The sequence below is a fragment of the Canis aureus genome, chromosome 1 (genome assembly GCF_053574225.1).
Source record: "Canis aureus isolate CA01 chromosome 1, VMU_Caureus_v.1.0, whole genome shotgun sequence".
Lineage (NCBI taxonomy): Eukaryota > Metazoa > Chordata > Mammalia > Carnivora > Canidae > Canis > Canis aureus.
Window position 1 is genome coordinate 106,702,977 of NC_135611.1, and position 17,383 is coordinate 106,720,359.

A 17,383-nucleotide genomic window follows, 5' to 3' on the forward strand; every position below is an offset into this window, starting at 1 on the left:
AGCTTGTTTGTGTGGCTGGCTGGAGGCCTTTGTCTCCTTCATGTCCCCCATCTCTGTGCGGTCATGTGCAGCAGAAGTGTATGCATCCCATGCCTCACATAGGCGTGGGGAGAGGGGCAGACATAGCGGGGCCAAGAGGGGTGGGGGTGGAGAGTTGGGCTCACTGACACCTTTCCCCTCCCTGGCTGCTGGCTGACTTGCTTCAGAAGCTTGATGGATGGGATTGGCCCAGGGAGGTGAGAGGGGAGGGGAAGGGAGGGCACGGGGTCAGAAATGGGAAGAAAGGGGTGCCTGGGGATGTATGGACTTGTGTGTGCACAACCAGAGCTGGTTTCCCTGTGCGTGAACATCTTACATGGGTGAGCGTCCTCGTGCAGATTCTCTTGAGTGTGTCCTTGCCTCTGTCGTGTCTCTGTAGTGGCGCATGACATGTGTCTGTGTGCATGGGTAGTTAGGGTCCCCTAGACGTATAACCTGTGCATATATATGCCCATGACAGTGAGAGGGCCTGTCCTACTTTGTGTAGATGAGTGCATTTGTGGCTGTCACATATGGACACACAACTAAGGCTAATAGTGAGGCTGGCACGGCACATTTGTGTTTCCCTAAATCTGTGTGTCTGAGAATGAGGGCAAATGTTTCCAGGGATGTTAGTATGTCTGCTTACCTTGTATGGACAGGTGGGTTTCTGCACATATGTCTCTTTCTATGCATGTCACTGTGTGTGCGTGTTGGCCCATAAAACCGTGTGCATGCATTTGCATCTGTCCGATTGATCTGGAATTCAGGACCTGGGGCACTGGAGGAGGGGAGGGCAGAGGAGGGGAGGGCTCCAGGGTTTGGGCTTCCAGAAGGGCAAGACTGTGGGGGAGGGATGATCATATAATTGGGTGTCTGAAGGATGACATCCGCTCCCACCACTCCCCCTATCCAGGGAAGGGTCTCCTTGTTTGTAGCATCCTTCCATTAAATGTGTCCAAACCTATGTGTCTGTGTTCTGGCCAGTGGGGATGGGTGGGGAGGGTTGAGGGAGGAGAACTAACAAGATGGGGAGAGAGGGTGGGGCTGGGGTGCCACCCTGCGCCCGGAGTGTCTGAGGCGCTTGACCATTGTGCGCGTTCACCTGGCACGTCTCTGGCTCTGGGCACCGGGTGAGTATCAAGGTTCCCCCCACCCCAAATCTCCCTATCAGCCTCTGCTTCTTGTCTCTGACAGTGTCTCTCTGGGTCTCTCCTTGGCCTTGGTCTGGGAACTGCTTGCTCTACCAGCTGGATAGGAGTGGTCCCTCTTGCCCTTAGTTTCTTCTTTCTCCTTCCTAGCTCCACCAACTTCATCCCCTCCCCTTACCCTTTCCTCCTTGTCCCGGCTGGCATGTGCTGCTCTGTGTGGTATGTCTGAGCCTCATCCCCTCCTGCCTCTCCACTGCTCTCCCTGACCCTGTATGGGGTGGCCTGACCTGTGTTGTGTGCCCTGCATCCCTGCTGGAGCTGTAAGGTCATGACCTGTGCCACCCTCTCTCCTCTCCCTGGGCGTCTATGCTCTCTCTTCTCTCCAGTGAGCCATGCTGTGTGTATGTCCCTCACCCGGGCTTCTTGGAGGGGTGTCTCTCACTGCTCTGGTGCCCAGTCTCAATGTTTCTAGCCTTCTTCCCTTCCTGTCCCTTCCAGATTGTGTTGGGGTGCATTATGTGTCGGTCTGCGAGGGGGGACTGTGCGTCCCCTCCTGGGGCCTCTCTCACCGTGGTATCCCTGCCTGGGAAGTGCGGGACTCGGTTCGCGCGTCCCCGCACGCGGTCGCGAGGCATCTTGTATGGTGTTGTGCGTGTCTCTCTCTCCGCTCTCCCTCGCTCTGCACCTGCGCGGGAGGGCTCTGGAGGGGGGAGGGGGTTAAGGGGGGGCAGACCGGAAGTGCCTCCCCCTTCTCCTCCCCCCCCCCGCGCCTCGCCCCTCCCCCTTCTCCCGCCAAGGGGGCCCCGTGTTCCCCTCCCGGCCCCCTCCCCCCCCGGCCCGGCCCCCTCCGCCACCCGGCGCAGGACGCCAAGGGGTTAAAGCCTCGCGCCCGCCGCCCGCCTCCGGAGCTGTCCGCGGTGCTGAAGCCGGCGCCGTCCGCGGTCCTCGCGCTCCCGCCGCGGCCCGACCCCGCGCCCCGCGCCCCCGCGTCCCCCGGCATGTGAGCCCCCGGCCCTGCTCTCCCTCCCGCGGGAGGGTGCGCGCCCCCTCCCCCTCCCCCTCCCGGCGCGGGTCAGCATGAGGCGGGGCCTGGGGGCCCGGACACGGGGGTTCGGCCGAGCGGGGACGGGGACGCGGCGGCGGCGGCGGCGGCGGGGGCGGCCGGCACCGGGACCGGGGCCGGGGCCGCGGCGGCAATGGCTTTGTCTGCGGTCGGTGGCGGCGGGGGTCTCGGAGGCGGCCCCGGTGGGGGCTCCCTGCCGCAGCCGCCCCCCGCGCTCTCCTCCAGCTGGCCGGCCCTGGGGCCCCGGCGGCGCAGCGTCTGGTACATCTACAGGTAACGGAGCGCGCCGCCCCTTTTCTCCGCGGCAGGCTGGGAGGCCCCGGCCCGCTGTGACGACCCTCCCCCCGCCGCTAATCCCCCAGCCTTGGGACTCCAGCTGCCCCCCACCCCAAGCCGCCCCCCCCACCCCCTCTCCTCTCACCTTCCCTCGGTGATAAACCCTTTTGGACTTCTCAACCCTCCTCTCACCCTCCGTCCCTGGGCCTCTCTCCCCAAGACCCCCCCAACACACAGGCACTCCTCAGCCCCCTTCCGGGCCCTTTCATGCCCCCCTCAGCTCTTCCTCCAAAACCTTTCCCCCAGTCAGACCCTCCAAACGGATCCCACTCTGGTATTTGGAATCCACTACCCCTCACCACCCCCACTCTGGAGCCCTCCCTGTGGGGAGCCACAGTGGCTCCCCCTCAGGCACCTCCATTCCAGGTTCCTCTGATCCTCATCTCCCCACACCCCTTTACAGAGTTAGCAAGTCCCCTCATTCATACCCCTCTCTCCCATTCACAGTCATCCCCCCCCCCATCACACACACATCCCACCCCCGGCCTCCCCTCCCCTCCTCTTTTTCCGCTGCGTGTCACTGTGCGACTGTGCATGTGTCAGTATGGCTGTGTGGATGTGCGTGCGTGTGTGACTGCCTGCAGCCGTGCGCGCACGCGTGTGTGCGCGCGCACGCGTGTGTGTGAGAGAGAGAAATGGGGAGATGGTGGGCTCCCAGCCCCCTTCCCATAGCTGTGTCCATCTGTGTGTCCCTGTTTGATGGTGTCTGTCTCTGTGTGTGACTTGGAGTGATAGAGACACTGTCCGAGGAGTGTGTGTGTGTGTGTGTGTGTGTGTGTGATGGAGTGGGTCTGTCCCAGGGACTGCGGCTGTGTTTCCCATTACCTATCCTCTCATGCCAGGCCTGTCCCCTCCCCCACAGCCATCCCCATTTCTAGTCCCTCCATGTGTCTCTGTCCCCATGTGCCCCTCTCCCTGCCTCCAGGGGGTCTGTGCCGGTGTGGGGCTGTGTGCTGAGCCACTGGGCTGAGCTTCTGCATGGGGAGCTGCATCTGCTTGTGTGTGTCACTTCTTAGCATGAGAGGGGGCTGGCTGCCCTGCGAAGGGGCCTCTGTGCAGACCACGGAGAGACCCTGGGAGATGGGTACACGAGGAAGGGCTGAGTACCAGGGGGGTGCCTTGTACAGCAGCAAGCTCTGGCCTGTGGGATACTGGATGTGTGAGAGGCACCTTTGAGGCGGGGGGGTGGACACTGCTGCAGTCTCCATGTGTGGGATCTGGTGAACAAGAGCTGCCGCTGAGCTCCAGAGGCCATTCTGGGGTCACCAAGAGATGGCCTGGGGGAGAGCATTGTGTGTGCTCCTGCAGGGCAGGTAGTCAGCAGTACAAGCATGAATGGGGGTAGGGGTGGGGTTAGAGGGTCTCAGTAGGAGGGTGGCCGAGGAGAATGGAACAGGGGAGAGTAGGGGACACTGAAGTGAGTGCGTGCTGGAGCATAGAGGGTGCGTGGGGTGTTTGGAGAAATGGGGTGAGGAGGGAATGCAGAACTGTGAGGAGGATTTGGGGGTGGGGATTCAGGCAGCACAGGGAGAGCACAGAGAGGATGCAGGGAATATAAATGAAATGCAGCTGCAAGTACCAGGAGGCGGAAGGGTGTGTGAGGAAGTGAGTTGAGGATGCAGAAGTAAAGAGAGGCTTCCACAGATGAAAATACGAAAGAAACCTCAGGTACTGTAGGGGACACAGTGGGGTTGCATACAGAGACGTGAGAGGATGTGAGAGGGGTGAGAAGCCACAGAGGTCTGTGGAGGACACTTTGGGGAAGGGGATGGCAGGTGTGCAGGGTCAAAGCAGGAGGTGGACGGATGGCCCCATGGGATGCAATGAGGTCTAGCAGAAGTGAGAGCTAATGAGGGTGGTTTGGGACAACATGGAGCTTTCAGAACTGCGGCGGTGTGGAGTAGAGAGCAGAGCAGAGAGGTGAAGGATCACACACAGGAGCAGACGATGGAAAGCACAGAGTTCAGGGAAACTGTGGGCAGTTGGGAAGTTAGAGGACAATGTAGTGGGATGAGGAAAGCATCCCATGACCAGGGATTGGGCGATAAAGTCACAGGAGTGATGAGAGAAAAGAGCATGCATGGGATGGGATGCTTGAGAGGGAGGGACACAGGCGTTGTTGTGATGATCTGAGGGTGTTTGGACATTATTGGGGTGTCTGGGTTGCCTGTGAGGAATTCAGATCCCGGCTTTGACAGTCTTCTAAGCTAGTGGAATCTTGAGCATGTTACTTCTCCATGACTCAGTTACCCCTTCCACGGGTATTGTGAGAATATGTGAATAAATAAATGTTAAATGCGTGGATTGCCATCCAGCCGTCAGCAATGGGTCAGTAAACGTCACTTATGTGCTGTTGGCATAGCCTGGGATAAATTTCAGGCACTGAAAGGGTGTATGCTCATGGCCAATTTGGGGCAAATGTAGATGTTCTTGAAGTATTTGGGTGCAGGGGAGTGGACAGCATCATAACTGCAGCCACCCAAGTATTTCTTCTGTGTTTCTGAAGAAGATTGCTCACTGTGTAACCTTAGGCAAGTTGCTTCTGTTTCCTCAGTTCTAAAGCGGAAATAGTACTTATGCCTACCTCAGAGGCTGGCTAGGAGAGAGAGAGTTACTTTCCTGTGAAGAGTTTCACACACTGCCTTGCACATAGCAAGTGCTTCTCCCAGGCCTGCAATGGATATGGGAGTAGCAAGGGTGTAAGGGCTCGGTGGAAGTTGTCAGGTGGGGACAAAGGTGGGTGTCACAGAGTGCATGGTCAGGAGCAGGCAGCTCTGACCTCTGAACCAATTTCTGTTGACCTTGGCCTTGGCCCCTTCCTCCTCTGTTCCCCTCCTTTCCCTTACCCCTCCAAAATCTGTCCTCTCTCCTATACCCCTTCCACCCAGCTACAAGGGGGGCCTAGCCTTGGCTTGAATATAAGATCAAGAAGACAGGGTGTGCTGTGGCGTGTTTTCAGAACCATGGTGAACTCTGAGCGAGAGCGGTTGCTAGGTGTGTCTGTGCGTATGCACGTGGGGTTGAGCGCACTAAGTTACAATAAGGGGGGACGAGGGCAGGGCTGGCATACTCACGCATGTGCAGAACACTGTCGCTGTGGTACAAACGTATGGATGTGACAGTGACAGTGGAAGTCGTGGGGGTCATGGGAGTACACAGGGGTGCTTGCGTGTGGGGGGAATGGTATCGAAATACAGTAGGAGCACAGTGGGTATTATTGGCGTGTTCTGAGATGTGTTCAGGGGGTGTGTTATGGGAATATACTGAGATCCAAGTGAGGGGGAGTTATTATTGGAGCATACTGGGATGTGTGGGGGTGTTGCTGAAATCTACTGGAGTATTCGTGGAGGGCTGTTTTGCCAAATCTGTGGGGGTAGGTAATTGAAGCGCGCTGGGAGCACGCGTGGCTATTATTGGAGTGTGTTGGGGCTGCTGGATATTATTGGAATATGCTAAGGGGTCTGCATGTGCACCGGACAGGTCTCAGAGGTGACCACAGGATGCTCAGGGTGCAGCAGGGCATGCATTCTGGTGGACCAAGGGGATTCTTGGGGCTCCCCAGAGGAGCGGGGTTGGAGTCAGGGTATATATGTATTCCTGTTGTGTACTGGGAGTCCTGGAATGGAATGGATATATAATCTTGAGGTACACGGTGGTGATGTCAAGGGTTTGAGGCTGTTATCCAAGCAAGCCCAGGCAGGTGCTGAGATACATGGACTATATTTGAGTTTAATTGGACTTTCCTGGATATGTGAATACTGCCTAAATGTGCTGACAGGCTTTGACGGCCTAATGGTGGCTACTATCTGCATATTCGTGGGTAGTTTGCACTTTACTAGAACCTATCCACTGCATGAGGGAGATACATTCAAGGCCTACCAAGGAATATGTAAGTCACTGCTGTTCACTAGAACTTTCTGCAGTGATGGAAATGTACTATATCTGCACTGTCCAGCATGGTAACCACTAGCCATGTGTGACTACTGGGCACTTTGAAATGTGGCTGTTGAGACTGAAGAACTGAATTTTTCTGTTTAATTTTTAATTAATTTGCATATAAATAATCACACACATCTACTGACCACCATCTTGCACAGTGCTGAGTAAGCGATGCTACAGTATGCTTGGGTACCTGGGGAGGTGTTACCATAGTATATATATAGTCAAGGAGTTGGGAGAGCTATCCTCGAAGCACGTGTGTCCTGTTAACTTACTAACTTGGCCAAAGCCATCGAAAGAGTCCCATCAAGCACGCACTACTATGTGCCCAGCACTGTGCTGAATACTAGAAGTACTGAACTCCCACAGTGACCTCGTCTGGTAGGGCCTGTTATTATCTCACATTATAGATGAGGAAATTGAGGCCCAAAAGGTTAAAGCCTTGGGCTCAAGGTCACAGATAAGGACGTGGCTAAAAGAGGCTCAAACCAGACTGTCTGGTGACCTGGCAGCTTATCTCCCCATCCCTTGTGCTGTGCCGGCACACAGTGGGTTTGGGAACTGCTTGCTGAATGGATGGATGAATGAGGAAAGATTGAGTGGGAGAGCAAGCACTCCAGGCTCTGAGGGGGAGGCCTGTAAGGGCTGCTGCGAGCAAACACACACAGAATGGGCGAGAAAGATCCTAGGAGGTGGGAATGGTTCTGAGGCAGGGGCTCAGGGCACTGGGTTGCTGGTAGAGCTCCGACTCCATGTCTCATCATCTCTTCTTCACCCCCTCAATCCCCCCCACCCCCTTGCCAGCGATTACATCATTAAGGAGAAGACAGTCTTGCTGCAGAAGAAGGACAGTGAGGGGTTTGGGTTCGTGCTCCGGGGGGCCAAGGGTGAGTGCCGGCCGGGGAGGAGATGGGAAAGGGCTCTCTGATCCAGGGGGATGGACAGGGGAAGGGACCCCAACCCACCCCCCACTCCATCCCGGGGTGCTGGTCCCTCAGCTACGGTGAGGCCTCTGTGACTTGGGTCTGAGCCCCATCCCCTGCTCGGCCTCTCCACCCCCTCCCCTCCGACCCCGCCGGCTCCTCCCCATCTGCAGCGCAGACCCCCATCGAGGAGTTCACCCCCACTCCAGCCTTCCCAGCGCTGCAGTATCTGGAGTCTGTGGACGAGGGTGGCGTAGCATGGCGAGCTGGACTGCGGATGGGAGACTTCCTCATCGAGGTGAGTCCTGGCCCCCAGCCCCAGGGGCCTTTCCAACTGCCAGCGTCCAGCACACCTTCCATAGGTATTGCTCTCAACCTGGTTCCCTGGTGACAAAAATCCCCAGGCCCCTCCTGATCCACACCAGATCTGGCTGCCCAAATCCAGATTCTCTTTCAGCACCAGGCCTCCCAGCCCCACAGCCCACCCCCTAGCCAGCCCCTGCTTTCTTCAATGATTCCTTCCAGAAGGCTTCTCTGAAGCATGGAAAGAAAACGGAGCTGTTCCGCAGCATACATACACACACACACACACATAATGGAGGGAAGGACAAGGAGGGAGAGAGAAGGGAATAGGGTGATCCCAGCCCTTTCTAACCCTCGGGCCAGGAAAGTTACCAGAAAAAGTGGGGCCTTGCAGGGAGAGGGGGTGGTGGGGAGGGCTGGCTGGAGGGAGGAGTGGCCAACAGTGCTACAAACAGGGCAAGGCAGGAGGCCACTCTGTTGGGGACTCTGAAGCCGAAAGCATCCCTCCCCTCACCTACTCTTTGTGGGGTGGGGTTATCTGTGCCACAGGTGAATGGGCAGAATGTGGTGAAGGTTGGCCACCGACAGGTGGTGAACATGATCCGCCAAGGGGGCAACACGCTGATGGTCAAGGTGGTGATGGTCACCAGGCACCCGGACATGGATGAGGTCCATAAGAAAGGTGCTTCTCCACTCCTTTGTTAGCCAGAGCTGGGCACCCCATTGCCACCAGACTAAGACCCTCCAAAGCCCTAATGGCTTAATGGTCTCCACCACTGTCCTTCCCTTCCCCAAGGCTGCTTGTCCATGGCCCTTCTGGGGAGAAACTGAGGCAGGGAGGGCTCAGCATGCTGGTGGCAGCTATTCTCTGATGTCTGGGAGCGCTGCTGTAGTGGTGGGGAGGGCAGTGGCGTTCATGGGCCTCCTCTTGGTGGTACTGTTGCCTGACCTCTGCCATCACCTTTGCAGCACCCCAGCAAGCTAAGCGGCTTCCACCCCCAGCCATCTCTCTGCGTTCCAAGTCCATGACCTCAGAGCTGGAAGAAATGGGTGAGTCTGCCCGGCTGTTGGGCCCAGGATCTGGAGAGGGAGATGGGCAGATGGGGCCTGAACCAGACCTCCAGTTCATTAGTGTTGTTAGTGACCAGGGGTCCTGTCCTCATCCTGTCCCCTAGTCCATGGGTCAGACTCTCTCTGGCCTGAGTGTGTGTCGCTGGGAAGGGGCGTCTGAGAGTCGACTTTCCTCTGTCCTCTTACATCTGTTTCTCTGTCGAGTCTCTCTCTGGGTCTTTCACGTCCCTCCTTAGGGGTCCTTGTTTCCTTTCTGGCTTCTCTCCACCTGCCCACCTCACCCCATCCCCATTCTCTATTTCTTCCTCCAGCAGCCCCCCCCCCCACTAGCTGGAAAGGAAGGCCAGCCCCTCCCCAGACAGGGCCGAGAGGACCCGGGGGGGTCCCGTATCCCCTGACAGGGGGCAGATCCGGGCAGCTGACCACCCCTACCCCAAGGGAGGAGGGTGTTCCAGATAGGGGGCCCCTCTCCTCCCCCTGAAGTCCTAACTCTTGGCTCCTCTACTGCCTCTCCCCCGGGCTAGTCTCCCCCTGGAAGAAGAAGAGTGGTGAGTGGGCACAGGACTGGCGGGGGGGCCCCCCCCCCGGTCCCCATCCCGCCGGCGGACTCGTCCCTCCCCGCCCCGGGCCCTTCACTGCCCCACTTGCGCTTGCGCACGCCCGCCGGCCGCTCCCGCTGGCCACGCCCACTGGCCGAGCCCGCTCGGCTCCGCCCCCTGAGGGCCCCCCACTTCATCCGCATCCTTTGCCCACAGAGTACGAGCAGCAGCCTGCGCCGGTGCCCAGCATGGAGAAAAAGCGGACCGTGTATCAGATGGCTCTCAGTAAGATGGCTCAGCCCTGCTCCCCGGGCTGCCCAGGAACCCTGACCCCACGTCCCCTGCGGTGCCACAGCCTCTCCGACCCTCTTACTGCCTGCGCACCCTTGTGCCACCTCCGAGCTGATCACTTCATACCCCAATCTTGCTCTCGCCATCCATTATGAGCTCCCACCTCTGCCCTCAGCCTCTCCCCCCCTTCCTTCTGGCTGCCCTCTACCTTCCCTCCTCTGACGATTTGCTGCCTTCATCCCTTCCCACTGCTGGGTCCTCACCCCTTCCTGCCGCTGGGTCCTGTCTTCTGGGCTGGAGTTTGTGTCTCCATCAGGGCCTTCGGTCCATGGGGATGGAGGCAGGGGTGCCCTTTTCTGGTTCATACAACGTATTGTATGGGCTCCTGGCAACTGTTTCTGCCTGAGGTCAACGCAAGCTTCATTTCACTGCTTCTTCCACCTGCCCTTAGACAAACTGGATGAAATTTTGGCGGCAGCTCAACAGACCATCAGTGCAAGCGAGAGTCCTGGACCTGGTGGCCTCGCATCGCTGGGCAAACACCGGCCCAAAGGCTTCTTTGCCACCGAGGTAGGCAGTCTGCACCAGGGGAATGGGAGCGTAGTGGAGAGGAGGAGGCTTGCGGGGTGCACACACCAACCTGGAACCTCTATCTTCCTCCTTGCAAATCCTTCCTGACCTCCCTGTGTTGAATGTCAACCCTGGAGGGGCACCACACTTCCTGGGGCCCCTCATTCCTCCCCACTCTGGGGGCCTCCTTTCCTCTCTGCCCATCCTCTTCCTTATTCTCCTCCTAAGTTTTGTCTCTTGTTTTCTCACTCCCTGCTTCACCCTCTTGCCCATCTTTGTCCCACCTCAAAAGTCTCAGGGAAGGCAGAATGATGTCACAACTGGCCATCCCCAGCATGGGCCTGGCACATGAAAATAGGTGCTCAAAAAGTGGGAGTTATTAAAATAATCTTTATTATCACTGTCTCCACTCTGCCCACTTTTCCCTGGGACAGAGGCTGACCTGTAGTGGGTGTTGATCATATTTTGGGCACTATATTTTACATAGATTGTCTCATTCACTCCTGGGATCATCGTGTGAGGTCCACATGGTTGTTTTTTTTTTTTTTTAAGATTTTATTTATTTATTTATTCATGAAAGACAGACAGAGAGAGAGAGAGAGAGAGAGAGGCAGAGACACAGGCAGAGGGAGAAGAGGCTCCATGCAGGGAGCCCGATGTGGGACTCGATCCCAGGACTCCCTGAGCTGGAAGGCAGATGCTCAACTGCTGAGCCACCCAGGGATCCCACACACAGTTATTAACCCACTTACAGAGGGAAAACTGAGGCTCAGAGAGGTAGCCAGTGTTTCAATCCAGGCAAGTTAGGCAACTGGATCCATGGCCCTGGCTCTTGTGGTGGGCCTGTTGGTCTTCCCTAGCTGGCCTGTCACTGGGCTGTGCCCCTTCATGGGAACACAGCCACCACCAGCCATACTAGTGCCTCCTCCCACCCTCCAGCCTCTCCTCCGGAAGGTGGGAAGGTCACACACCGCCCTGCTTCTGTCTTAGCACTTGCTGCTTCTCTGCTCAGGCCCTGCCCTCTGACCCTCCCCTCTGAACACTTCTTCCCACAGGTCACACCCACCACCCAGTGGCCAATGGTCTATTTACTCTAAAACTGGATTCTTGGGCAGTCCCGGTGGCGCAGAGGTTTAGCGCCACCTGCAGCCCAGGGTGTGATCCTGGAGACCTGGATCTAGTCCCAGGTCAGGCTCCCTGCATGGAGCCTGCTTCTCCCTCTGCCTGTGTCTCTGCCTCTCTCTCTCTCTCTCTCTCTCTCTCTCTCTCTGTCTCTATGAATAAATAAATAAATCTTTAAAAAAATAAAATAAAATAAAACTGGATTCTTTGGCCTTTGAGGGACCATGGATCCCCTTGGCAGTCTGGTATAGTCCTCCAAATAATGGTTACAAGCCTAAATAAATTACATAAGAAAACAAAAGAAGCCAATGACACTGATAATACAGTTGTCAAAAAAATTTCTTTAAGATTTTATTTATTTATTCATGAGAGACACACAGAGAGAGGCAAAGACATGGGTAGAAGGAGAAGCTGGTTTACCTCAGGGAGCCAGATGTGAGACTGGATCTGAAGACTGCTAGATCATGACCTGAGCCAAAGGCAGACGCTCAACCACTCAGGCACCCAAGTGCCCCTGTCCTGAGTTTCTCAAGGAATTTGAAATCTCTGAGGCTGTCAGGATCTTCTTCTGTGCTCACCTCCCCCAAAGGCCAGTGTAGACTCAGAAGTGCACGGGCAGTCGAGCCAGGCAAACCTGCCTTCAAATTCTGACTTCCTCTAGCTTTCTATGTTACTTGAGCCATACTACTTAATTTCTCTGCATCTCAGTTTCCTGCTCTGTACAATGGGGCTGAAGCCAATCTTGCTGGTCCTTAGGAGGATTGAATGAGATCAACTCCTAGCACAGCAGGCTTTCAACAGATGGCGAGGCCTCTTAGGCCATAAAACAAACTAGAGACCCCACAGCACTTACCAGTGAGGCTTACATGTGCCCCAGAGACCCTGCAACAGCACATCATGCACAGAGTCTCCAAAAATAGATGGGGCAAATCCTTGTTTTCATTTATTCAACAAATGCATGGAGTACCCACCCAGTGTCAGGCAGCCAGCATGCCAGCCCCTCCCTGTGTGAACCGTGGTTACAGGCCAGGATCCCTGCCGTCACACAATTCACCATCTGAGCTCCAAGAACACCCCTAGTTGGGCCCAGACGCAGGCCAGTTATAACATCAGCTGCCCATGTGCCCCTCCCTCCTAGAAATGAAACTCGTAAGCATTCACCTGAGTTCTTGAATGGCATCTCCCTTCCCTCCGGGTCATAAAGGCCACTGGTTCTTTTCCCTATCGGATCTTGCTTTTTCTTCTCCCTTCTAGGGTCTGTCCCGGCCTTCCCAAAGCTTTGTCCCTTGAGTTGGGGGCTTTCTTCACTCTCATCTTCCCACCAGCCATCCTGACTTCTCACACTCTAAGTCAACACAGGGACCCCTTCCTGCTGCTTATGTGTCTCCATGGCTCTCTCTGTGTGTGCTCTTGTTCTCTTCTGTTTCTCATCTCCCGTCTGCTCCATTTTCTCTGCCCTCCTCACTGCCTCACTTGGAGCCCTCTGTACGAGACCAGAGTGGGTAACCAGGAAGCGTGGGGGACCTCCGTATTGCCCTGAGGCCTCTTTTATCAGACCTGAGCAACAGTGAATCAGAATAACATATTGTACAAGATGCTACTGTTTGGAAACTTAAGAATTGGGAAATTTCAACCTCCTGTAAAGATACACCTCTGCACAAAACCTAAGGTGGGGACATGTGACGGACCTGCCTATGCCAACAGTGGGGGTGCAGAACCCAGGCAGATCCGCTATAGGTCAAGGTGCCTCTTGGGCTCTCTCTTCCCAGGGTTCTGCTGTCCATCCATCTGTCCTCCCCTCTGTGTGGCTTTGGCTCCCTGAACTCCTATCTCTGTTACCTGGCCACTGACCCCAAACAGTACCCTACCCACCCCCCATCCCCTCCACTCCCCCTCATCCTGCCTTATCCTCCCTTCTGCTCAGTCCGTCTGGGTGCCAGTCTCAGCCTTTCTCTGGGCTCAGTTTTTCCCTCTGATTATTTTGACCATACTCTGTAGATGGCATTGTCTGTCTCTTTCCCTTCTATTTGCATGCCTGGCCTTCCTGGGACAGCTCTGGCCGGCTCCACTCCAGGGCCTCTCAGGACTGCTTCTCTTCCTGCTTTGTTGGGGCCCTCTTTCTTCCCATCGCTGTCTCATTTCCCCTCCTGTCTCTCCTGCTCTAAACCCCCATCTCTGTGTCTTTCTCCCCATCTCTCTGCTTTCTCTATGTCTCTCCGGCCGGCCATCTCCCCCTACGGTCTCCCCCTCCGCTCGTTCCTCCCCTCCCTGCCTCACCCCTTTCGGGGGCTGTCTCCCCTGGCACACACTATTCAGCCCATCTTCAGCCTCCAGCCCGTGCACCCCACCAGGGCACACCCTTTGCCCTTGAGGCCCCAGACCCAACCGCCCGGGACAGCGGGAGGAGGGAGGAGGCACGGGAGGAGGGAGGGCCCTCTGGCTGACTCGCGGGGGAGGAGTCCGCCCGCAGCCGGTGACGTCACGCGCACTCTGATTGGTTGCCCCCTCTGCGCGGGAGAGGACGCTCCCGGCTCGTAGATGGAGGTCAGCGTGTCCCACCTTGAGTCTTTGTGCCCCTCGGGGGGCAGCCCGACACCTCCTCAGACGCGATTATGGCTTCTCCATCAGTCTGACACTTCCTCTGCCACTCTGACCTCTTTTATGTCAAGCTAACCCATTTGATCCCTCCTCTTCCACTTAGAAGTGTCTTCTTCTGTCCCTGTGCCAATCTGACGCCTCTCCCTTCACTCTGCACCCTCTTCAGCCAGAGGCACCCCTCCCCTGCCCTTCGGCCCCTCCCTTGTCATTCTGAGCCCCCTCCTGTCTCTCGGCTCCTTTCCCCATCACTCTGCCCCCCTCCCACCTCTCCCCACTCCCATGCCTCTACCGGATGCTTCCCTCACCTTCCTTCCCACCTCCCTGTTACTCCTGGCTTGCCCTCCCCAGCCTGGACTCCGTAGCCTGCAGTGTCCTCTGCAGCCTGCTTCTCCCCTCAGGGGTCCCTGCATCCTTTCTGACAGGGTACTCCCCACAGCTTGTCAGGGTGTCCTTCCTTCTGCACGTATTTACTGAGCACCTGTTATGCACTGGACCTGCTGCTTGGCTCTAGGGGTGTAAGAGTGAACCAATCAAAGCCACTTGTATTAGAGGCTTTACATGTGGAGGTGGGGGTTGGACTTTACAGAATTGGGTTCTGCCCTATGTAAGAGAAATCTCCAAATAACAATGGCTTCGACAAGATAAGTCTCCTATCTCTATTGTGTTAACAAAGTCTGGAGCAGGGTGTCCCAGGCAGGTATGGCAGCCACCATGGTCATGAAGACCCAGGATCCTTCTCACTTTCTACTCCACCATCCTAGTCTTCTTTCCAACCATAATTGTCCAAGATGGCGGGAGCTCTAGCTGTTCCACCAGTATTTCAGGCAGCAGAAACAAGGACGACTGGAAAGGCAGAAAGGCAAAGGAGGGCACATTGTTGCTTCGTGGGTTACCTCTGAGATTTCCCCAAAGTAACACACACCACTTACACTTATGCATCCCAGCAGGCCTTAGTTCCATGGCCATACTCAGCTGCAAGGGAGCCTGGGAAATGTAGTCCCAATAGGTGCCACACAAAGTTGGGGTTTTCTTACCAAGGAAGAAGAGTGGAATGGGAACTGGGTGAGCTCTGTGCCCAGGGAGACAGACAATGAACAAGCAAATAATTTTAATAACTCTACACTGGGTTAGGTGGAAGGTGTTACGATGCAGAGTAACAGAAGGAAGCCTTTTCAAGGAGGAGATATCTGAAAATGACAGATTCCACCCATTATCACTCTTCTTCCACCTATATGACCTCATTTCCTGCCACCCGGCGCCCTGCTCACCCACTCCAGACACTCCACTCCTGACATTGGCACACCAGACTCATTCCTACCTCAGGATATTTACACTTGCTGTTCCCTCTTCCTAGAATACTCTTCCCCTGGATATATGCATGACTCCCTTCTTCCCGAGTTTGCTCTAATTATATCTTCACAAAAAGGCCCTCCTTCTGGACTAAATTATAGTCCCACTCTCCTCCATCTCTTACCTCCACCTGACCCCGTTAGGTTACTAATTTATTTTGTCTGCCCTCTGTGTAAGCAGAGACTTTCGTCTATTTTTTTTTTTTTTTATGGCTGCATCTGCAGCACCTAGAACAGTCTCTGGCATGGATCAGGTGCTCAGTAAATATCTGTGGAATGAATGAATGAATGAGTGAATGAATGAAACAAACACAGAGATAGACAGTCTCAATCCAAGGAGGTGAGTACATGGAGGGGTTAGTACAGGCACACCCTGTGAAGGTCTGGAATAGTGCTGCCCTGTCCAATAGGGCTTCCTACAGCTGCGCTATCCCAAATGATAACCCCTAGCCAGCCACCAGCCATGTGTGACGATTAAACACTTGAACTGTGTGACCGGCAAAAACAGAGGGAGGGAATTTTTAATTTTAATTAATTAAAATTTACATCCAAAAGGGTGTGGGCTACTGTATTGGTCAGTATAGGTTTAGAGAAAGGGAGAGGCCAGACCAGGGTGGGGGCTAGGATGACAAGTCTTCCCAAACAGAGAAGGGGGAACAGATGTTCCAGGCAGAGGGAACAGCATAGGAGGCCCTGAGGTGAGATACAGCACAAGAAGTTGAGAGAGCAGGGGAGGACTTACAGGAAGGGGGCTGGCTGGAGGGAGCATGATGGGAGGTGAGGGCAGTAAGGTGGGGGCTTCATCCGTAAAGGATTTCCTTTCTTTGCCTTTCTGATCTCAAAGACAGAGAAAGGGGCATATGGGGTCACCTGGCAGAAGCAGGAAGAATCAGTGCCTGATGTTGGCTCATTCTCCTTTACTTACTGTTCATTTGACATAAGCTTGTAGAACATCCGGTCCTGTTTAGGGACTGGGGACCCAGCAGTAAAAGAGACCAACAATGTTGCTACCCTTAGGCAGGCTATGTTAGGACTTCCATGGGCCGTTAGCACTTTTGCTTTCAAAAGCCTCTCCCTCAAAAAAAAAAAAAAAAAAAAAAGAGTTTAAAAATCTGTATCTTATGAGTGTGTTGGTCCAAAGATGAATATTACTATCCAGGCTGGATTCTATTCATGTTTGCCCCTCTGATTTTATTTTATTTATTTATTTAATTGAGTGAGAGAGAGAGAGAGAGCGCGCGCATGAACGAACATGAGCTGGGGCTGGGGGCGAAGGCAGAGGGAGAGGGAGAGGCAGACACCCCATGGAATGGGGAGCCCGATGTAGGGCTCGATCCCAGGATCAGGGGATCACAACCTGAGCCAAAGGCAGATGCTTAACCCACTGAGCCACCCAGACACCCACTCCCCTCTGATAGAGAGCCCTAGATACTGTGCTTCTGGTGCCTTCAGGGAGCTGACATTCTAGGCAGGGAGTCAGGAAGTAAGCAGCTAAATAAGTGTCCCTAAGGAACACAGGACAGGGAATTGTAGTAGACAGTGACTAGAAGGGACATTTGAGTGGAGGCCATAAGGATAGCAAGGCATGTGTAATGATGGGGAGAAAACACTACAGAGAGCAAATCCAGGACTTGCAGGTGTTCTAGGGTAGGGGTGGACCTTGGGGCATTGGAGGAGCAGGACTGATGGACATGGTGGGACCAGAGTAAGCAGGTAGGCGATGTAGGAGGGACTAGATTGTACTGGGTGCCTTGGTTTCCCATGGCCCGAGCCTGAGATGGGGATTCTTGCATCAATAGTATCCTAAGAGAGTTATAAGGGAGGGAGGGAAGGAGGGTGGGCTACAGAAGTAAGCAAACCTGGTACCCGCTGGAGTCCCTTTCAGAAAGCCTAACCCCTTGGAGAGTTTGGAATACGAATTGCACAATGGAGTTAATCCTGCCTTGGACCTCCATGTCGGTCAGTCCTTGGCTGCAGGCTGCTCCCAGAAGTAGGGGGACATAACTACTTGGGTCCATCAGCTCCTTTGGAGAAGGGTGATTCTTTAGAGCAAGGGGCAGCCGAGAGCCCAGGCAGATGACACTCGTAGCAGCTGGGGATGGTCACAGCA

The 17,383-nt window shown here is 55.3% G+C and overlaps 1 protein-coding gene across 8 annotated transcripts in view; it reads left to right on the forward strand.

Moving 5' to 3' along the window:
- Positions 1 to 17,383, forward strand: part of SHANK1 (SH3 and multiple ankyrin repeat domains 1) — a 45,730-nt gene that overhangs the window by 18,514 nt on the left and 9,833 nt on the right. For 5 of the 8 annotated variants that reach the window (XM_077844131.1, XM_077844091.1, XM_077844129.1 and 2 more), the window contains 8 exons: positions 207 to 236; positions 7,312 to 7,394; positions 7,604 to 7,728; positions 8,283 to 8,415; positions 8,703 to 8,783; positions 9,329 to 9,352; positions 9,560 to 9,628; positions 10,086 to 10,204. In XM_077844131.1, the coding sequence (XP_077700257.1) occupies positions 207 to 236; positions 7,312 to 7,394; positions 7,604 to 7,728; positions 8,283 to 8,415; positions 8,703 to 8,783; positions 9,329 to 9,352; positions 9,560 to 9,628; positions 10,086 to 10,204 (664 nt within the window). The remainder of the gene's footprint in view (positions 1 to 206; positions 237 to 7,311; positions 7,395 to 7,603; positions 7,729 to 8,282; positions 8,416 to 8,702; positions 8,784 to 9,328; positions 9,353 to 9,559; positions 9,629 to 10,085; positions 10,205 to 17,383) is intronic. The other 3 variants (XM_077844119.1, XM_077844139.1, XM_077844114.1) reach the window with 2 other exon arrangements.